Here is a 23,671-nt window from a genome sequence, read left to right as displayed (position 1 = left end):
TCATTTGCCGTAACCACTTACCCTGTGAAGGGTCACAGGGGTTATCCCAGCTGACATTTAGTGATTGTGGGGTACATGCTGGACAGGTCAGCAGACTATCACAGGGCTGACACATAAGAGACAGACAACCATTCACACTCATATTCACTTCTACATCCAATTTAGAGACACCAGTTAACCTGCATGTTTTTGGACTGTAGAAGGAAGCTGGAGTACCCAGACAAAACCCACACTGACACGGGGAGAACGTGCAGACTCCATACAGAGGGGCTCCCCTACCCCGGGTTCAAACGAGGAACCTTGTTGCTGTGAGGCAACAATGATAACCACTGCAAATGCTGATATATCTGTGCCATACAGCTCCATTATTGTCCAAAAACTATTGAGAACACATCAATGAGCCATGTTGGAGTTTAGTTTGAATTGATCTCACGAACTACATCCTGCTGCCATAAATACACATTCGAGTACAAAATGTGTATTAATTTGCTGCTTAAAATAGTCCCTAACAACAAAACAAAAAGATTAACATCTCCAGGAGGAGGGAATGGGCTTGGGCTGAGTGCGACAGACAAGGTACAGAAGTTAGAAAGCATTAAGAGAGAAGGCATGCTGATTTTATTCTTTATATGGAATGTATTGACAATTAGAAAAAGGTAGAATATGACCAGATTTATACAGTGAAGACATGCAATGTTAAATGTCTTTGATCTTCTTTTGCACACATCTTGACACTGTTAGATGGAGACAGAGGTCCAACATGCATAGTTTTGCAGTTTTGCAGGTTCATACAAACAACAGTAGGGGGCTCCACTGCACAGTCTGTTGAGAGGCCAAACTATGCTGTGGGGAGCTGATACTCAACATGAAGTCATGTCCAGAAAGCGCTTTTCTCAACAATGTATTTTACACCAAGACTCTATACAATCAAAATAGTTTTTCAAGGACGGCTTAATAACACATTTTGAATATCCCTGGCTTGCAGCACACTTTATCAAGCTACTTTTTTCCTGTAAATCAGTTCAATCAGGAAAGACACCCAAGTCTGTAAGTGTCATGAATCATCCCTTTATCATGCTTGAGCCTGTGTCAAGAGCTTCATTTCAGATCACTCCTTAGCATGTGTAAAACTTGTGAAACAGGTAAGAGAGCCAACCCTGTAAAATGGACAATCCATCAGTGGCACTTCTTAAAATGACCTAACACTAATGCTGAAACTATAGAGATTTTAAGGAGAAAAAAGCAAGAGTCTGAGCTGAGTGCAGAAAAAGTCATAGCCGTCCAATTAGAGACAGGAATGTCATTTTAAAACATATTCAAATTGGTAATGACTTGAAGCAGTTAATGCAGATTTTGAATCATTATTGGTCCAGCACATCAGTGACAGCTTTACAGCTAACAGCAAACTTCATTCATTATATATGGGTCATGTGGTAACATTTGTAGTAACTAGTAATTACTTTCATTTGTAGTGATAGCACAATCAGTTTTTGGCTAGTCTTTTTTCACAACATTGAGTTAGTTAGAAGTAGCTGAATCAGCTTAGTGGAAAGTTGGCTGCCACATCAGTGAAAACCAGTAGCATTGTACCTGTAACTGTGCTACACTACATAGTGTAATGAGGGACATTAAATTTTTTAACCAATATCCAATTTGCAGATATATAACAACTTATTTTGCCGATAACCCATACTAATATCAGTTGCCTTGGCAGGGCCTGCTTTGTGCATATTTTCCCCTGTCTGTCTGTCTGTCTGTCTGTCTGTCTGCTGTGTCTTGCAGGTCCTGGTGTGCAGAGCTAAGTGAGTGGCCACTGGGAGCACTTGGCCAGTCTCCCATTGGCAGCTTACTTACGCCTGGCTGTGCAGTCAGTTTGTCCTCTTCCCCATATCCAACACCATATTTTGCTTAGTTTGCTTCGGCCTGGTTTTCACTTTGTGTTTTACGCCATACAACACCCTGCACACATCACTCACTCACCCATTCACCTGCCGACACACTGACACCCAGACTTACACAGCTCATAAATTAACTCTGTTGTGCAATTATCTTCTGTTAATAATAAATTTGTGCACTTTTTCAGTTGATACTACGTGTGTCTCTCCTTTTTGTCATGGCCTGTGAGCCGGGTCATGACAATGTTTATTTGAAGGTGCTCCAGAAACTGTTGATTAGAGTGATGAGATTGAGAAGGACAATAGATGCATTTTTAAGGAGAATTTGCATCAAGGTGCATATTTCAGTGATGTGGAGTGGCCTGGTCATATGCTCCCTATTAATCTCAGCAGTTCAAGTGAGGAACATTATTTTGCTTGGTTTTATTGCACTCCTTGTTGAATCTTTAGCATTCTGATTGGAATGGCCAGAACACCGTATTGATGATTTATGAAATAATGTCTTAGTCCAGATAGTTGAGGTGCTCCATTCATATAGTAGCATTGCTTTTTAGACCCTGCAGGGCCAGAACCAGAAACATTATTATCATCACAAATATAAGTTTCTTTTGAGTCCCATCCTATCTTTCTATTGATATTGATGGCTTTAATGCTTCACACACTCCTTGGGGAATTGAGTATGGTCATATGTAGTCTACAGTTGTGTAATTAGACTCAGTTATGCTCCAAGCAGATCTACACACCAGTATTTAGTTAAGGTAGAATGAAACAGTCAAGTTCAATTCTATGAAATGCATTTTAGGCATGTAACAGGGATTTCTTTCAAACGCTTGCAATTTTAGTACGGGTAAAAATGATATTTCATTCACAATTCGACAATTGGGGAATAATCAAGGTTTTAAAGTGATGCTCAGCTGCTCAGTATATGTAAGCAAAAACATTAATGATAACTACAAATTTGTGCATCACATTGTGTCAGGACACAGATTGTTTGCTGTGAGTTTTCAGATTACCAAAAGTGGTTGCAGAAATCTCCTTGTGCTTTTGACCACACAAGGTTTTTTGCTCTGCTGTGGCTCCTCTGCTTAATGCACTCATTTGAACTGCAAAGACATTAATGCAACTGATAATTCAGGTTTGGTTGCTTACAGTGAACAATAACAGTCTTTTCTTTACATTGACACACACACACACACACACACACACACACACAAAGAGGGAGAGTCAAGTCACACTGCATTGTTCCTCTGCAGCCCCTTCTGCCAAGTCTAGTTGGCTAAACAGCTGCCGGGGCCGAGCTGGCGTGCCGCAACAGGGAGGGGAGGAGGGCGTGATGCAGCAGGAGTTCAACAGTCTGCTCAAGCTTCCTCCATAGCTGGAAGGCAGGGGGCAACATTAGTGTGTGGCTGGGGGGTGGGGTCCTGAATAGGCAGCTGTATTCACATTGTGTTTTGGTCTTTTACCTTCAGTTCTTTACAGAGCCCTTAAACCTGAGACTAAGGCTTTTTTCAAAGGGAATTATTCACTCTAAGTACCTATAAAATTGTATTCTACTTAATTCCAACCCCCATCTCCTTTCTTTAGAACAAAATAAAACTTGGTCTATTTTACTTAGAGAGTGAATATTTACACTAAACCTGTGCCTGATTAAACTCAATTATTAAATTCCTTTATAGGCTGCATTTCTCTGTACTCTTTACATGAGACATTGCATTCATGTGGTTGAATCCAGTGCTACATCAATAGAAAAAATGTTGAGGATCAAAAACTGACTCAGAGCATATTCACCACATTAAAACTAATTACAGTACATTAAATCAAATTGCAAATAAGAGGGCAATTTGATTGAACAAAATATTTCCGAAACATGTCAATACAGCCATTATACTGTGTGTTAATACACTCTTTCTCCAAGCATTACCCTGTAGACATATTTTTCACGATCCAGAGTTGGCTGACATCTGGCAAAAAAAAGACAGATTTAGAGAGGCACAGTGAAAAGGAAAAAAAATCTATCCATCGATCTGTCCCCTGCAAGTCTATATGTAAGTTTCCTCTCCCTTTCTAATGCCCTAGTTGACCTCTGTGCCCTCTCTTTTTCCTTCAGTTTTCACCCCCACCTGTTCTCATTTGCTTGTTCCTCCCAACTCCCTCTTTCATCTACCATCTGTCACTGAGGCTGCTGCAGGACAGAGTCTGGGCTGGCGAGGAAAGGTGGGATTTAAGGAAGGCAGATCTATTGCTCATTTTGGACGGGATTAAATAATTATCATGCCCTCTTTTGTGCCCCAACATAACATCATCTGCTGCTAAGCCAAACATTTCTGTTTTATTTACCTCATGGTATATGTTGATTTGGGGAGGATTTGGGACATGGTCAGTTACTCACAGAGACAGATTTGTTTGTTCCATATGGAAAAGCAATGATCACATTGTTTCTTAGAAAACCACTATATAAAATGTTTATCAGTTTACCTTTACCTTTTACCTATACACAGCCACTGCAGAAGAATGGTCTATGGGTTGTGGGGTACTTATGGAACTACAGTGCCACTTTGACTGAATCTTTGAAAATACACACACACACAAAATGATGTGTGTGATTGTATTGGTTGGTTTGTGAACGAAGGTCTTCACAGCAGTTACACAGTGAGATGGTCATCCCAAATTTCTGACACTGTCAGAATTTTATCCTAGGCTGACTTTGATCACAAGACCGTGACAGCGGCCATCCTTGTGCGATATAGGACCACTGATTATGTGAATGATGTCTGTGTGAATGATGTGATGTGTGAAGTAATGGGTATTATTTATTGCATTTGTATTGTCTATTGTTTGTACATTTTGGCACTTTAAAGGAGTAGCTCTCCTATCTTGTTGTACAGGAATGCATAATGACAATAAAGGCTATTCTATTCTATTCTATTACCGTTTGAGAGCCATGACCAAAGATATTGTCACCTTTCTTTCATGATGCTCATCTTTTGCCTGGGACAGACCAAAACCGCACAGTGTATACTGGACTTAAGTTAGTAAACTAACTGACTAACTAACTAACTACCAGTCATGAAAAAACTATTTGGCCTGCATGTCTCCAATAATCAACTTTATGATATTATTGCAGGAAAGCTTAGCCTTTAGCTAAATCTGGTGCAAACATCTTTTTGTTTTGTAAACAACTAATGTACCTGCACGCTGTCCTTTTTATAAACTAAATAAACTAAACTAAACTAAGGACAGAGGAAGTGGTACTGATTAAATACTGAAGTAAATGGACTGAACTGAACTGATGGATAGTTGGTGATGAATGGCACATACTGGCATTGATGTAATAAATCTAAATAATGGTACAACAAGTGAACAATATTAATAATTGTAAAGGAAACATGTTATTTTGAAAGAAATGCCACATTTCATGGAAAAAACACAGCTTTTTCAAACTGCTTTTTTAGCCTCTGCAATAATTAACATAACTTCATGTTTTGTCCTGAGCAAAATGTGATGCTTATGTCAGTTAGGGGGCCTTGATAACATTTTTAAGACTCTGCAACAAACATTTGTGATTCATTTTTTGTCTGTTGTATTTATCTACCAGTTTACTTTAATATTAATTATCTAAATGTCATTTCAGTTTCTATCTGTAAATCACTTTGGTCAGTGTTTGTTGTTTTTGAGTGGCTGTGGCTCAGAGACAGAGCGGGTCACCCACCAATTGGAAGATTGGCAGTTTGATCTCCGGTTACTCCAGCGTGTCTGCATGATAAAGTATCCTTGGGCAAGATACTGAAACCCCAAATTGCTCCTGATGGCTGATCCATTGGTGTGAGAGCATGTAAATGGTTACTGAGTAGCGGGTGGCACCTTATATGGTTGCCTCGACCACCAGTGTGTGAATGTGATTGTGAAAGGGTGAATGTGACTCAGTAGTATAAAAGCGCTTTGAGTAGTCAGAAGACTAGAAAGGATTTTCTAATGCACACTGTGAATAAATCCACTTTGACTAATCATAAGACATCTTATCATGAGACTAAAAGAGGATGTAAAGGCTCTATATGTGTTGTAGCAATAAGGAAAAGGAGAGACTTCAGATTCTGGAGGAAAGCTGAGATAAAAGTACACAGGAATATGAAGGAAAAATACAGAAGTTCTGTCTGTATCACTGTAAACCTGCTGAGTCTGGAGGAGGGCTGAAGTTAAAGCAGATTAACTGAGTGGACACAGATGGCCTAAGGAAGCAACAATAGCCTAAATTGTTTCAGAACACTGATTTCACAAAGGAAACCATTAGATGCAGTGCAGTATTTCTGTCCATATTATTGCCAGCCAGTGATTAGCCTTATAATGCACCTCCACATACCTCACTCAACCATAAATTTGCACAGTGGGGATGTGGCAGAGCTGTGTGCCCTTTTAGGTATCCGTCTTAATGAGATGAAACAATCAACCAAATGACATGCACAAATTTGAAGCTGTATGCACACACACACACACACACACACACACACACACACACACAGCATCACAAGCCGCCAGACTCCCATTCCACACCTCCTATTGTCCAACAGTCAGACAGCAGGCTGGGACTGCAGAAGTGGCCACAACAGGCTGACTTCTCCCCTGAGAGCCTGCAGGGGTCAGATTTGCAGCAGCTCCCCCTCTCTTTCTCGAAGTGTCCTTGGGGAGAAGGATCTCCAAGCTGCTGTGGGCTGTAGATGAGGCAGATGCCGGCCACTCAAACTGGTGGGAGGTCCAAGGGGGATGACATGACTCCTCTTTGGTTCCCATGCCCTGTGGCACACTCATGTCACACTCCTGCAAGTAATGCAGTTGACAACAGCAGAGAGGGTGCATGGTCCATCTGCTGTCCTGACACAAAAACACACTTATCCTCCCCTTTGGAAAGATGCAGCCGGTACTGTAGATGCAGCGCATACAATACCTTGCAAAAGTATTCACCCCCTAGTGTTTTTCCTAATTTTTTTTGCATTATAGCCTGTAATTTACATGAGTCTTTTTTAGATTTAGTGTAATGGGCCCACATAAAGTAGTCACAATAGGTGAAATGAACCCCCCCCCCCCAAAAAAAAAAACAACTGTAAAGGGGTGTGTGCATGGTGGCGCTGGTGAGCAATTACCTTCAAAAGTCACATAATTAGTTAAATAAAGCCCACCTGTGTGCAATCTAAGTGTCTCATGATCTCAGTATATATACACCTGATCTGAAAGGCCGGAGTCTCTGATCACTGTCCGTCTTGTCTGGTCCCTGAGTTTCGGTGAGTGGTGTTCTCATCCAGCGAGTTTCCTGTCACTCTCCAGCTGTTCTATAATAAAAGCAAAAAGCCCCACAAAACAATCTTAAATAGATAGATAAAAATAGGCCTAATAATAAAAAAGCTCTGGATCTAATAATCTGTCATTCTGTTTGTACTTGTATTTAAATAATATATTTCGTTACAGTCGACAACTGTCAACATGAATACATATATCAAACTATTTTTCCAACTCTAGTCAATGCATTTTTAATGATAGCAGTTGTAAAGTATTCTGTTTCTACTCAATACTTTTTACAAATGTCTACAAATATTTTTATTATCACAATTCATAATTAATAATAATAATTAAAAAAAAGTGTTTTAGGGTCACCAGACCGAAGTACCTAAATAGCATCAAAACAGAGAATGTTCATTCAAAAAAAATCTTGCAAGTGGACCCCCAGTGTCTTCAAATATTGCAAATGCCACTAGCTCCTTGGACTTCATAGTGCCATTTACTTGATGGTAAACCTTGCATAGTGTTGCTGCAGACTCTGGGGCCTTTCTAGGTCAGGTGTATATATACTGAAATCATGTGACACTTAGATTGCACACAGGTGGACTTTATTTAACTAATTATGTGACTTTGAAGGTTATTAGTTGCACTTGTATAGAGGCTTCATAGCATTGGGGATGAATACACATGCACACACCCACTTTTCAGTTGTTGTTTTTTTTTTTAAACAAGTTTTTTTTTCATTTCACTTTATCAATTTTGACTAATTTATGTGGGTCCGATACAACCTGTAATTTAATTGGTTTTATTTGGCTTTGTTTGTAAGTGGAAATTGTCTTAGTCATATAAGGGACCCAGTGGCGTAAGGTAGTTACAATGTGCCCCAGTGCATGCTATTATGAGGGGCCCTATTACGCCCTAGTTACAAGTTATGAAGCACACACACAGACAGACAGACAGACAGACAGACACACACACACACACACACACACACACACACACACACACACACACACACACACACACAGAGTGTTAGGTGTATATATTTTAACAACAGTGTGTCTTACTGCTGCTTTTATGTTACATCTACTTGCAGATACTTGATACTGGACACATTAACATACATATTACACAGCAATCATCATTACATATCTGTATAAGACAAATCTACAAAATTTGAAATTATTAGTTCAACTGGTTCAATTGGTAAATTATAGTTTTTTAAATAGATTATGTAGAATAAGTTTATAATTTGTTATAGATTGACACTGTTTTACAAAACCAGAAAATCATGATGGAGATGGGTTTGCCTTATTTAGGACATGTATGGAAAATAGCACCATTTTTGTTTTAATGTGAGTTCTTCTTTGAACATGGGCCTATTTCCAGGTGGCAGTGTCTATATTTATGCCCCTGAAGGGACCCCCTGAAAGTCCTTGAAGATGTTTGGTCGTTCTTTTACAGCCACTGTTCTGGACTCAACGTTTGACACAGAAGTTTGTGAGCTGGTCATGAATAAGAACGAGAGACCGCTCCAGCCATTTTACGTACTTACTTTACATACAGCTGTGTATGTTTCCTCCCTGGTTTGTCCTTGTTGCCCTGTCGGGAAATGTGCCAGGATATACAGGGGGTCAACTCAGGCACGCGTCCTCTTTTCTCATTAGAATGTCAATGGGACCGTCACCCACCCACCTACTATCCCCATACACATACACATAACCCAGCGCACACGTTTGTATAGTGTCTGATTGATAAACTCATGTGGCTGCCATGTTGACATCTTTGACTTTATGTCAATGTATTCACAGACTGTCCACTGACTGAGTAAGTCTGGCTTTTTATATCAATTATTTACGTCTTGATGTATAACCACAGAAGTGGTTTGACTCGCTTCAGAGAGAAAATAGCCAAACGCAAATCAAAACTGTCAGTTTATTTTTGAGGCTCAAACTCATCTTATGACACTAATTTTGAGGCTGTTTATTGTTATATTAAATATCAGTGCTGAGGATTGAAACAGCTCTGCTGTATAAATAACAGTTTAGGTGTGTTTACCCTCCACCTCATCCCTGCCAGCGACAGATGCTGAAACCGACTGCAGACCAGTTCTCCCTAAATCAATACGGGGTTAGCACTGTGTGTGTGTGTGTGTGTGTGTGTGTGTGTGTGTGTGTGTGTGTGTGTGAGAGAGAGAGAGAGAGAGAGAGAGAGAGAGAGACTGTGCGCTGGGGGTGGACGCTTTGAGGAGACAATAGTCGGGTTTGGAGCCCCACACTGTCGACCATGTGCCATTGATTACCATACAGCTGTTCGCATGAGGTCCAGACAAAAGCAACATGATAGCCCAAACTCTGCAGGACACCCTGACACACACACACACGAGCGCGCACGCGAGCTGCCCCCCTTCTTTTTCCCCCCCGCACCCTTTTCAGGCCCAGGAGCGCATCAGAAGAGGCCTGAATAGCCGCCAGACGCACAATACATTCTCATCTTTGACCTGCCCACTCTTTGTCACCCCACACGCGTCAGAGCAATTATAATGTTGGATGTAAAGAAAGAAAAGCTATACGCTGTTCTTCCCCGCTTCTCTTTGATCTTTGTTATGTGGGCAAGAAAAAAAGAACCTTATAAACAATGATCTACAAATTGGTGTTAAAGTTAAATGCTGAAATTCATGTTTGATGAAATGCAGGAGGCCGTAGTTGGATAATGTCCTGGCACGCTCACTGTTTGACAAATCTCCCAGATCTGAATGCCTAAATGATAGTATATATTCTCGTGGATGACAAGTTTGTTTTTTTTATCGTTTTTTTAATGAGACTTGTAGTTGTTTTCAGACACTCACGCGTAGAAAGAGTTCTCCATCACTAATACTTGCTGTTTTTCCAGGCCTGTGGCGACTCAGTCCCATCACCAACATTGACAAACTCTTCCGGGTGGTTAAGATTCATGCAGCAATGCCAAACATATCTGTCCTGCGGCAGCTTATGCATATTCTTAATAAGGACTTTGTCCAGGTGTGATGTGGGTCGTCTAAATCCCCCGGCAGGCCCCCTGAGTCAGGCTGCTCCCTGAGGTCTGCTCCGGCTCCACCTCTCTGCCTGTGACGCGCAGCATCATAGTGTATAAAAAGCCACTCAGCGACAATTGCGCCGTAGAGCCAAAAGAAGTAGAGTGCAAACGGCAGGACAGCAGGGAGGACTGTCTGCAGGAGACAAGGACTTGGGAGACACCAACAGGATCATAGAACTGAAAGTGATGAAAGTTTTTTGATTTTTTCCTCAGCGCCGTTTGGGAATATTATCGAACACGACGAATGCGGACATCTACTTACAACAGGAAAGCAAATTCTGAGAAGAAATGGCAAATGTACACCTGAGATACCTCTGTGCTTTGGCCTTAGTGCACGTCGTAAGTTAATTTCTGTTTGTGCTAAAATAACAGAGTCTCAATGTGTCCGCACAGCGCGCCTCATACCTTGTTTTTCTGTCATTACAGGTTTTGTCCTCTGGTGTGTTTGAGCTGAAAATAAACTCATTCCACACGGCGCAACGCATCTGCAGAAGACACAGGGACTGTCATATATTTTTCAGAATTTGCCTTAAACACCCGGAGGATGTGATCTCCGCTGAGCCACCGTGCACCTTCGGCACCGGACACACCAACGTCATCAGGGCCGATCACACCTCCATTTCCAGCAGCGCTCCCATCAGGGTGCCCTTCCACTTCAAGTGGCCGGTAAATGCGAAATCATAGTTAGAATAACGATCATAGCGCTTCTTGGCTGCTGTAAGCTGTAGACAGGACATGACTGAATACATAAGTGAGACGCAGTTTATCTGCCATTTCATTTATTAATGTCAGATATAGAAATAAAATAGGCTACTATATGCGTCACTGTTGTTACGCCTCAAAGCACTAAACGCATTTTTTTCTGCTCCAGGGAACATTCTCGTTGATCATTGAAGCCTGGAATGCTGAATCTCCGACTGAGTACACGGGTAGGTTGTTCCTTACTGTATTCAGTGATACCAATAAAACGTTAAGCCAGTATAAATGACGTGTTCTGTAATGCTCTCCATCTGACGCACACAGCTTCCTTGCAAGGTAACATTTGTTTATAATGTCTCTTCACACTGCAGATAACCAAAACAACCTTGTGAGCCGTCTGGCGACCAGGAGGAGACTTGCCATCGGTGAGGACTGGTCCCAGGACGTGCACTTTGGCGAACAAAGCGAGCTGCGCTACTCCTACCACGTCTACTGCGACGAGTACTACTTTGGAGACGGCTGTGCTGACTATTGCAGGCCGAGAGACGACACGCTGGGCCACTACACCTGCGACGAAGAGGGCAACCGCATCTGCCTGGAGGGCTGGAAGGGAAACTACTGCTCCGAGCGTAAGTGTATAGCCTATTAATAAGTAGCCTGCCGAAGTGCCATTGAACACGGTATTTTAATTTTAATTTATATATATATATATATATATATATATATATATATATATATATATATTTATAAACTTCTTCTCTCCCAAAGTTTTTCTGGGAGGAGTTTTTCTATCCACTCCATGTCATATGCTGTAAAGTCCTCTTAGGCAAACTGTGAACTAATTATTGAGAAATTAAAACTACTTTCCATTCCAGGCTTTTCAAGGACCCCTCCCAATGGGGCCCTGGGTAGTCCCACCCCTGACCCCCACTACAATGTCCATGCTTGTAGTATCTACAGTAGAGTAGAGGTCAACATGTTCTCATTTTGTTTTGTAGTCGTCTATGATATCAGAAAAAAATATTTACTGAGTTACTCATTAATGAGTTAATACTAACTGTCACAATAGCTCAATATAATAAACTTTATTTATGTAGCACTGTATAAAACAAAGTTACTAACTATGAAAAACAAAATCAAAACAATTCAATACTACAATCAGCATGAAACACCAGGGAAAAAACAGTATGATAAACACATTAAGTAAATGGCATCCTTCTGAAAAGTGTTTATTCAAAAGGAGGAAGGCCTCATAATAAACTCTATCAACACAAACAAAACACCACATAAACATCTGAGTAAGTAAAGACACTGAAAGAATGTAGAGAGTGGAAACAACCAAAGGCATTCGTGCTTACTCACAAAACAGTAACATTAAGAGACTGAATATTTGCAAGACAAGACAATTCAAACCTCTTCTTGAGTCTTACAGTACTTTGCCTTAGAGAGTGGAAACAACTTAAGGCATTTCTGCTTACTCACAAATATGTTTATTGTATGTTCAGTATACGCACCAGCAACCAAAAGCAAATTCTTTGTAAGTGAAAAACCTACTTGGAAGTAAATTCTGATTGTGAAGACTTGAAAATTAGGCTCAGGTTTTGTTGAGGCATGGATAAAGTGTTTTTATCTTATTACTCAGGCTAGTTTCTGATCTCCTCCACAGACAAGAATCTTTTCAGAGCATGCAGAATGTTTCCTTTATCTGAGCGATGTCCGGTAGCGCTGTGTTTTACTCTTTTGCAAGATGGTCTGTGGTGTTCCATCTGCCTTTTGTTCTCTGTTACAATGAGAGAAAGAGCTGTGGGCTTCATTACACACATACATTTTTCAAGGTGATTTGGGTGTGTTGTGTGTGTGTGTGTGTGTGTGTGTGTGTGTGTGTGTGTGTGTGTGCATGTGTGTGTAAAATGAGATAAAAGAAAGCATTTTTCTTCGGCAGTGTGCCTACCAGCTGCTTGGCTTAATACTTAACCAACAGTGAAGTCTGGAGCAGGGCTGGGGTCAGACAAGGGGCCCTGTACGTGTGTGTGTGTGAGAGAGAGATGTATGAGAAGGCTTGCCTATTGTAATCACACACCCTCCTTTCCCCTCGTCCCTCCAGCCATCTGCTCGGCGGACTGCAGTGAGAGGCATGGCTACTGCGAGGCCCCAGGGGGCTGTACATGTCGCATGGGCTGGCAGGGCCCCTCCTGTAATGAATGCGTACGCTACCCAGGCTGCCTCCATGGGACGTGCAGCCAGCCGTGGCAGTGTAACTGTCAGGAGGGCTGGGGGGGCCTCTTCTGTGATCAGGACCTCAATTACTGCACCAACCACAAGCCCTGTGCCAATGGTGCAACCTGCACCAACACTGGCCAGGGCAGCTACACCTGCACCTGCCGGCCCGGCTTCGGAGGCACCAACTGTGAGCTGGAAACCAACGAGTGTGACAGCAACCCATGCAAAAATGGAGGCAGCTGCAATGTGAGTATACAAGGGGTTAAGTGTGTTAGTTTAAAGTTGCACTAATAATAAAATAGCTGCAATAAATAAATAAGCCTATCACAGATAAGATGAACATTATCAATCCCATGCAGGGAAGTTTAAGCATCAGACCAGCAAAAGAACAAGAACAGTAACTTATAAAAACAATTTTTAATACTACCAATATATACATTATAGATAAATACTATACACTTAAAAGTAATCCACTGGCTCAACTTAAAAAAAATAAAGGAAACAATTTGCATGCATTTTTAAGTTGTTCCTACTCTGATTATTGAGTCAATCCTATAAGTGTTTTACAATCTGACAAACTCAAGTAACTTAAGAACAACCAACATGATTTGCTTTGATTTTTACCTCTAAAAGCTTAAATTGAACCAACTCAATATTTATTCAAAAGCTGTGGTGACATTAAGCAGTCAAATTATTTTATTTATGATATTTTAACTTTTTTTTTAAAGTCAGTCCTACTCAAAAATGTGAAAAGTTTTTTCAAATTTGACCAACATCGTAAAATAAATGTCAACTGATCAAAACACCTCAGTGTTACAAACACAACTTTTTTTCTGCTGGAAAACTTAATTTTAAGCATTATCCTCGAACCCCATGAATCAAACAAATAATGATAAAACTAAAATAAAAGATTAATCAAAGATTTTAATGCAAGCACAGTGATACAAAAGGTTACAGTTATAATTCAGTAGTTGTTGTCAGTGTCTGCTAGACTACTGAAACTGTAAATTTCAACTTCATGCCGTGGCTTCATCTGAATGCAAATTGAAAATTAAGAGCTTTCATCAGGTGTAATCCTTTATCCTACCTTTCAAAACAAAAGTAACAGCTCCAGAGATAGAAGGCTCCAGATGTCCCCCTTTATGTAAAGCTTTTTCCTCCTCCGCCCACAGGACCTGGAGAACGACTATTCGTGCACCTGTCCACAGGGATTCTACGGTAAGAACTGCGAGATCATTGCCATGACGTGTGCAGATGGTCCCTGCTTCAACGGAGGCACCTGTGTAGAGACGATGACTGGAGGCTACACCTGCCGTTGCCCTCCCAGCTACACTGGCTCCAACTGTGAGAAGAAGCTGGACCGCTGCAGCAACAAGCCCTGTCTGAACGGTGAGTGGGCGGGAGAGGCCTCCCCTCTGGCGACATCTTGTGGCTGAAGTGCAAATCATCAGTTTCTTTGCTGAATATGAAATTGTTTAGTGAAAAGGTATCACTGTGGACACTCCTGTGTCAGTGCATTCCATTGCAATTTCCTATTGGATGAGTATTGAATATAATCCCATTAACACTCTCAGTGTGATCGAATGGTCATCCCTGATCTCCTGGATGCTGAACAGAGTATTTCTCCCCTCTGCAGGTGGTGAGTGTCTGGACCTTGGCCAGAGCATCTTGTGCCGCTGTCAGGCAGGCTTCACTGGTGCCAACTGCCAGGTCAACATTGACGATTGTGCCTCAACCCCCTGCCAGAATGCTGGAACCTGCCAAGATGGTGTGAATGACTACACCTGTTCCTGCACCCTGGGGTACACCGGCAAGAACTGTAGCGTGCGCTCAGATGCCTGTGGTGCCCGCCCATGCCAGAACGGTGGCACTTGCTTCACCCACTTCACCGGTCCAGTATGCCAGTGCCCCAAGGGCTTTATGGGTCCAAGCTGTGAGTTCACGCTCCAGCCCAGTTTCAAGCCTGCTTTGCGTCAAGCCTCCCAGCCCTCCTCTGCCACCCTCACTGTCTCCTGTGTTCTGGCTGTCCTGGTGCTGGTTCTGGTGGCAGGTATTATCTTCTTAAGGAGGAGGAGAAGACTGCAGGGAAGGAAGCACCTAAGCGACATTGCAGTCTACAATGACTTGGAGACAGTCAACAACCTGGGAGGAAATGAAAGAGAAGCATTCCTCAGTCCTAATGGCCTGTTCAAGATAAGCAATGGCACGGCTCGCCTCAGCCTTTCCCTCTGCCCAGACGGAAGATCTGGGTACAGGCACAATCCTGTGGAGAGCAGCCTGGCCAGAGGTGAGCGGCAGGACTTTATGTGGAGGGAGGAGGCCGGCCTGGGCTCTGTGGCAGGGCCGAGATGAGACAGAGGGAACACACTGATGTTCACACAGGGGTAAATGAATATTAGCACTTGTTGCTCCTCTCTCTTCATACATAGTGATGAAAGTGATGAAAGGAACAAATCCATGAGCTGAAAACCACTCTGCTTATGCAGGCGATAATGTACCATTAAAAATGTAAGAATAAGAAACAAATTATGGACAAATGAACTGTTCTGATGAAGATTGTTTACAAAGATTTATGGAAAAAGTATATAGGGCAAAGCTCTTTCATGTTTAAGACCCAAAGAAAGAAATAATACCATCCACTTTTCATAGGACCTACAACACATAACACATACCAAATACAGGAAGTCACAATACTCTGACCACCCAAAAGATTGGGTTATTATTTTCATTATGTTGACTTTATTTAATTGTTTCTCATTTTTTAAACAGAGAATTTTTGTTTTGCTTTTCAATCTTCCTTTGGACATTATTTCCTTATTGTGCGCACCATCATTTTTATTCTTTATATATTTATTTATTTGAAAATTCATGTTTATGGCTTCACTTTGATTGTCACAGATGTACAGATATATTTATATGATGCTGAATGAAGACCGACGCTTGATGTTGTATCTGGATGTTTTATGGGCTGTGAAGGTAGTGTGAAGTATCCCAAAGATATTCAGTGCAGGGATAGAAGTTAAATGTGCTTTATTGCACAAAGTCAGCCATTACTGTAATTTATATACTACTGATCACATCGCTCTTTCATGTGCCATTTTGTGTTCATGCCAAAGTTTGTGTTATGTTACATGTTTTCATTCCTATTATTTAATTTCATCATGTTGTGGTTGTGATGTGGAATAAAATATTTGCTTTGATGAGATTCTGAATTTAAGTCTCTCCTGCAGCCGTGAACCCTATGCCTTAATTCAGAGTACTGTGCACTTGTATGGTTAATGAAGGTGCCTGGAACTTAAGTGTGTAATGGTTGTTAATAAGTTGAGGCTGCTACTAACATCATCTGCTGATTTGTTTTTTCAATTAATTGTCCAATGCATGTTCTTGAGAACTGGAACAAAACCTTAATATTTACATTCCAACTAGGCTGGGAAAATATATTATAAAAGATCAAAATCTTGCCTCTTAAATCTTGTAATGGGCTAACCTCTTAGTAATTCAATTTTTTTCTTCAGCTTTTGACACTTGACCAAATGGGCTTAGTTTCCTCCAAAAACATAGGACAAAGGCAATGACCAACGAAAGAAGAAATGACCCAAAAATTAATAAGGAAATAGTAAAAAGAGAAAATTTGAAACAAGAAAATAAGTGTAAAAAAAAAAAAAAAAAAAAAAAAAAACATATAAAAAAGGAAAAAAGAAAAGGAAGTTAAACAAACAAACAAGGAAATGACTTGGGAATTTAAAAAGAAAAAAAGTAATTCTGTAACATATTTTTAAATATATAATAATAATAATTTATAATGATAATTATAAATAGTTTTTCCCTAGCTTTTCAAAAATCTATTAAGTTTTTGCAATTTGTTGAGCATTTCTTATCAAGTTGCTCATTGCCTTTTCCCCATGTTTTTGAAAGAAATTGCACCAATTTGCTCAGGGTTCAAAGGTTACAGTGGGTGTCTGAAAGCAGCACAAGAAAGGTGATGTCACTCCAGGTTTTCAAGTGTTAAATAGCATACATGATTAATGTCAGAAGTCAAAGGTCAAAGATCTGACAGAGTTTATGCCTTATGGAGTTGACAGTTTCACAGCAGTCATAGTGAGGAGCCATTTTATTTTTCAATTCAGAGTTCTCTAATACTAATGAAAATGTATTTTATATATTATAAATATATATTTCTAAACCATAATTGTTATTCAGTTTGGATTTATAAAGGCTACAGAGCTGTCCTGTTATGGTTGAGACATACTGATAGCAATATTGTTTAATAAATTTATCATAAAATAGAAGGTTAACAAGTACTTAAGCAGCATCCACACCTTCTTGGAAACCAGGAAGTGAGATAGGAGTCTTTGTGATATAGTTAACCTATTTTATGCCTGAATAAATGATGTTTTTGTAGAAATCTGACAGAGCTGACAAAAATCTGGGACATATCTTTACAGGGCCAACATTTTCGTGAAAAATATATTTTTTACAAAGATGAGTTTGTCCTTATCCGCTGTGTGGGTCCAAAGGACAGAGGGATGTCGTATGCTGTAAAGCCCTGTGAGACAAATTGTTATTTGTGATGTTGAGCTTTATAAATAAAATTGGACTGAACTGAATTGAAAGGGTGGCACGATGGTGTGGTGGTCAGCACTCTCGCCTCACAGCAAGAGGGTTGCCGGTTCGATCCCGGGCGTGGGAGCCCTTCTGTGTGGAGTTTGCATGTTCTCCCCGTGTCAGCGTGGGTTCTCTCCGGGCACTCCAGCTTCCTCCCACAGTCCAAAGACATGCAGATTGGGGACTAGGTTAATTGATAACTCTAAATTGTCCGTAGGTGTGAATGTGAGCGTGAATGGTTGTTTGTCTCTATGTGTCAAATGTGATAGTCTGGCGACCTGTCCAGGGTGTACCCTGCCTCTCGCCCGATGTCAGCTGGGATAGGCTCCAGCCCCCCCGCGACCCTCAAGAAAATGAAGCGGTTAAAAGATGAATGAATGAATGTATGAAATCCAAGTCAGCGGCAATGCCTAATACATGTGAAGGTGCATGGCAGGTGCACTTTTCCATTTATCACATGTAGGGTCCACATCTAGGTATATTCGCACCAATTTGGATTTAGATATGTGGATATGATAGATCACTTTAAACTGCGAGAGTCTATGACGTGCACACATGGAAAAGGAGTGAATACATTTAAGGACTGAGTCCCATGTGTCATCAGTGAGAGCAGAGCCTAGGTCTTGTTCCCAGGCAGTTCTTATAGCCGCCATCGAGGGGCAATGAAACTTTGAAATAAGATTGTGGAGGAGACATAATGCCTTTTAAAATGGGGTTAACAGAGAGAAATACATCAATAGGATTGACTGGAGGTTCATAAGGACATTGTGATTCTAAACATTGTACATAATTCATGTCGTATGCTGTAAAGCCCTGTGAGGCAAATTGTGATTTGTGATATTGGGTTTTATAAATAAAATTGACTGAATAGATTGATTGATGACTTGTAAGAATCTCAGAAAGTGATTTTTGGCAATACCAAACGTTTCTGACAATTGAGGCCCCATTTAGACGACAACGATTTCAACTGAAAATGGTAAACTTTAGTTTACACGACGGCGGCGTTTTAGGTGCCTGAAAACGCAACAATTCGAAAACGGGTTCCAGAGTGCAACTTTTTAGAAATGGCAGTGTCTCCGTTGTCATGTAAACTTGCAATATGCAGTTCCTCTGAAAACGGAGACTTTTTGCACATGCGTATTACGGTTCCAGTCACTAGGCATGCCGACTGTCACAACAACAATGCTGAGCTCTGTTTGTGCTGCTCACCCTGTTGATTTGAAGTGAAGTGTATATCTGTTACTGTAGCAACTCCACCTCGTCATCCATCCAGACAAAGTTATCTGTGCATGCTTTCGCCATTGTGTCTTCTTTGTTTTGGTTTGTAATGACCGCCTTGTCGAGGAAGGCGCTTCAGCGCAGGTGCATGGCGTCATGCCGTGGTGTTGCTTTAAAAATTATGCTGCCACCCATTGGCCTGGCGTGCATACTACAGCGTTTCCAGTAGATTTTGCGGCTCCGTGTGAACGGGGATCGTTTCAATAACGTCGTCATATAAATGCAGAAGTTTTTTAAAACGCAAAGGACAGACTTTTCCGTTTTTACTGAAATCGTTGTCCTATAAACGATAAGGAAGCAACAGGCTTGACTGAATGAAGGAGGGAGTGCACCAGAGTCAAAGGAGTCAGTAAACACTGAACATAAAAAGGGAGCTAGTTTGGCAGAGAATTTCTTAAAAAAAATCTGACGGGAGCCCTTCTGAGCCAGGAGATTTACCCGACTGCATAGATGATATTGCTGTAATAATTTCCTGCTGGGTTATGGAAGCGTCAAAGTTGTTTCTCAGGTTTCAGGAAGGCACAGTATTCCAAGGTTGCTGAAGAAATTGTCCATAATATTTAAATTTGCTGTACAATCAGAAGTATATAAAGTTGAGTGAAAGGCTCTGAAATTCTCATTGATCATTTTATGATCCAATGTTACACAGCTATTATCTGTCGGTACACCAGCAATAAGTTGCTTTGCTCTCAAGCCACAAAGTTGGTTGGCCAGGAGTTTACCTGCCATCTCATCATGCTTGTAGCACTCATTCCTACTCCAGAGTAGCTGACTTTCAACTTGGCGAGAGGAGAGAAGATTAAATTCTGTCTAGAGTCTCAAACATTCATAATATGGTTCAAAGGAGGGTGAATTTGCATATTGTCTATGTCTAAAATCTGATTGGCAACGTCTCTTTCTCTCTTTTGAGCACTTATTTTTGTTTGCTGCAAATGATATAATTTCACCCCTTACATATGCTTGTTTAAGGGGTGAATGGGGTATATTTTTAATGTATGTAGAGATGTGTGTAAGAAAACTCTTATCTGTAGCAACAGCAAAGCAAAGGATCACGTCTCCAGTGTTTTCTTGCATATTCAGCCTCTGGAAAAGTCAACTATGGGTGCATGATCAGAAAAAATAATACTTTCATAACTACAGGATTTAAGATTTGAAATTAAAGAATTATCTATAATGATGAATCCATTCGAGTATAGCTGTGGTGGATGTGAGAAAAAAACAAGTATGGTCTACATGTGGGGTATAAGAACCGCCATGGATTAGAGACGCTAAAGTCATCAAGAAATTACTTAATATACCCAGTAGATTTGCTAAACATGGTATGTTTGGTAGAGGAGTGGTCCAACACAGTACCCATCTAGCAATTAAAATCCCCTATATGAGAATTAGAGAATGAGAGCTGAGGTTTGGGAGTTGGGAAAAAAATCTATTAAACATTGTACATTATCAACATTAGGTGCATACACACTGGTCAGTGTCACGGACTTATTGTAAAGTTTGCCTGAAATGATAATAAAGTGTCCATTTTTATCTGATATAACATCAGAGGGCTCAAAAGGAATATTTTTAACAATAAGGATAGCTGTGCCCCTATAGCCTTCCCTTTAACATTAGAATGAAAAAAATATCATACCTAGCATTTACCCAATTGCCATTGGTCAGAGTTTTTTTTTTATATATATATATACTTTCTTAATCCCCAAGGGGAAATTCAATCTTTTCACTCTGTTGTCATACACACACATGCAGAAACCAGACCTATACATGCACTATATGGAGAGATGTCAGAGTGGGGGGCTGCCCATGACAGGCGCACTGAGCACTTGGGAGGTTCGGTGCCTTGCTCAAGGGCACCTCTCCAGCTACCAGTCCACGCTCTATATATTTGGTCCGGGCGGGGACTTGAACCGGCAACCCTCCAGTTCCCAAGCCAACTCCTGATGGACTGAGCTATTGCCGCCCATTTGCAGGCTTGAGCTGCTTTAAGTTTTAGAAGACCTTGCTTCTTTAGCTCCTTCACATTCAAACTAATAAAACGAAGATACCCCTTCATGTTCACACACACACACACACACACACATTTGTCAGCTGTCCCCCAACTAACCCCTACCCACTACCCCTACTCTGATCTTTTAACAAAAATAACAACCAATACTCTCTCCCACTTAGGTTAAAAGTTCACCCTACAACCGTAGGATGGCATAATTAGAACAAGGTGCATCCAGTGAACAATCATGAGCAGTATCAAAAAATAGTAGGTTAACTTAAATTTTTGCCCACAACACTGCAACTTTAACTTCAGTAATCTTAAGTCTGCTTACACAGAATATAAATATAAATAAAAAGAGAGGGAAATATTAAATAAGGCGAGCTGGCTAGCTATACTATATTGTAGCTGGTGATTAACTTTGCAAATAGACAAAAACACACAAGCACATGACATAAAAAAATGGGAAGAAAAGACACATATCAAAAAGCCCAGCCAGTTGATGTGATCAAGGCATTAATAAGGAAAAGGGGAAATGAACGGGATATTTATATTTTTGGTATGATACTCACAGATATCAGAATGTCCATCTTAGCAAGTCACTGAATCAATTTCAAATCGCATGCCATTGTTCAGTATTTATGACGCAGTGGAAGGGCTCTCCTTTATGTCTTGTTTCCACTTACAGATGGGACTGGTAGATCTTTAAATGTATGGATGATGCCTCTAGTGTCCAACGCAAGGAAGTGCAATATGTTGGCCTTCTAGGTATGCGGCATGTTTGGTGAAATATTTAATTAAAAAGATGTATGAACGGCTGAACGACTCATAAATGACATAACAAATTATTCAAACTCACTTGACAATCAACACAGGCAACTTAATTGAAGAAAACAGCCTGTTAGCCAGTTAGCAGCCTGTTAGCTAAGCTAGCACACTGTCCTGCGGTCTCTCCAAAATCTACCACAAAAGTTAACATTTTTTTAATGTACTTGAGGCAAATTATTACAGAGGGGAGGAGTTTTGCAGGCACACTGGATATCTCAGAGATACCCATAGGAATGAATGGACTACCAGTTGCCTCATCTCCATACATATGTAAGTGAAAACAAGGAATTAAGTTGTGGATGAAGTTGGTTGGAAGTACTTGATCACTGAAAATACTGACAAGAAGCTGGAAGAGAAAGGCAGTACGTTGCGCAACGGACTGGTAAGCTCACAATGCCAATGTTCTGCCTCCTATTGTGTCCCCCTAAATCGGAGAGTTTAGATTTCAGCCACCTGTTGTCTTCCTGTATTGAGGAGCATGTAGCTTCAACTTACTCCAGACGTTGGCTTACTTCTTCCATATTGGACTCAAGATCAGTTAAGTGCTGTCCCTGTCCACAATAGCTTGAATTTTGTCCAGCACGGTGTCCAGTGTTACAAATGATGACTTTGACTAGGTGCAAGATATCTGTTGCTGTTATGCTAGTGCCTCCGATAGCATTAGGCTAGCTGTGGAGCACTCTGCTGCTGATTCCTTTTTGGTTTGTCTGGCAGGTTTTGACATATTTTCTGCCGCATTATTGGTAAAATTGGCAGTAAAGGTGCAAATAGTCAACTTTGTAAATAAAAAATAGGGTTAAAAAATAGGGTAGAGAATAACAGGTTCTTAGTGGGAGCTAAAAAACTTTTACTACTACTCCATCCATCCATCCTCTGCAAACCCTACTGTTCTGATCCCTATCTACTTTTTTCTCTATTTGTGCTTGTACCACCAGGAAAGGTTGTGACAATAGGGGACTCGCCCCACCAACTGTATATCCCATCTCAAGTTTTTGATGGCAACATCTCATATACTGACCTTTCACATATAGCTAATGAATTTTATGACTATTTTGCCAATGTGGGTGGCAAACTTACGGAAAAAATGGTTGATACAGAGGAATGTCCTATTGATAACATCACTGGTTGATTTCCCACCTTGTCTAGACTCAAACCCCCTACATCCAGGGAAGTACATGACATTATTATGAACCTTAATAACTCTGCAGCAGGTCATGATGAAATTCCAGCTGAGATTATAAAACCAGTGGCATCTTCAATTAGTGAGCCTCTAACTCATGTTCTATCAGTATCTTTAAATACTGGGGTTGTCCCAAAAAAACTGAAACTTGCTGAGGTCATTCCATTATTCAAGGAAGGGGATCCCAGTCTTTTCACTAATCACTGGCCAGTTTCTTTACTACCTTGCTTCTCCAAAGTTTTGGAAAATGTTTGTCCATGACAGACTATTAAAACACCTAAATGATATCAACATCCTGTAGATATCAATATGGATTTCAACATATATGGCTCAGCTTAAAGTCAACATCACCACAGCATTGGACAATGATATTCTTGGACTTATCAAAAGTATTTAATACAGTAGATTATAACATAACTTAGGTCCAAACTTCACCATTATGGCTCTCAGGATGTGGTTATCAGCTGGCTTAGTGATTACCTTAGGAACATAGATCAGTATGTGTTCATAAATGGTTGTGGGTCAAATAAAATCAAACTGTATTGTGGAGTGCCCCAATGCTCTATACTTGGGCCTCTTTTCTTTTCTTTAGATGTCTGACACTACATTACGCATCCTCTTTGCTGATGATACTAA

General features: G+C 40.6%; 1 protein-coding gene across 1 annotated transcript; it reads left to right on the top strand.

The window, feature by feature from the left end:
- The first annotated feature begins 10,336 nt into the window (after window positions 1–10,336).
- On the top strand, window positions 10,337–16,765 carry dlb (deltaB). Its single transcript, XM_049591529.1, has 7 exons — window positions 10,337–10,577; window positions 10,665–10,904; window positions 11,110–11,167; window positions 11,309–11,566; window positions 13,042–13,403; window positions 14,330–14,546; window positions 14,794–16,765. The coding sequence occupies exons 1-7, from the start codon at window positions 10,527–10,529 to the stop codon at window positions 15,507–15,509; spliced, it is 1,902 nt and encodes a 633-aa protein (XP_049447486.1). The 5' UTR covers window positions 10,337–10,526; the 3' UTR covers window positions 15,510–16,765.
- The last annotated feature ends 6,906 nt before the right edge of the window (window positions 16,766–23,671 follow it).

This window comes from Epinephelus fuscoguttatus, linkage group LG12, assembly GCF_011397635.1.
Source record: "Epinephelus fuscoguttatus linkage group LG12, E.fuscoguttatus.final_Chr_v1".
In the NCBI taxonomy this organism is placed as follows: domain Eukaryota; kingdom Metazoa; phylum Chordata; class Actinopteri; order Perciformes; family Serranidae; genus Epinephelus; species Epinephelus fuscoguttatus.
This window is presented reverse-complemented; position numbering and strand designations above follow the sequence as displayed.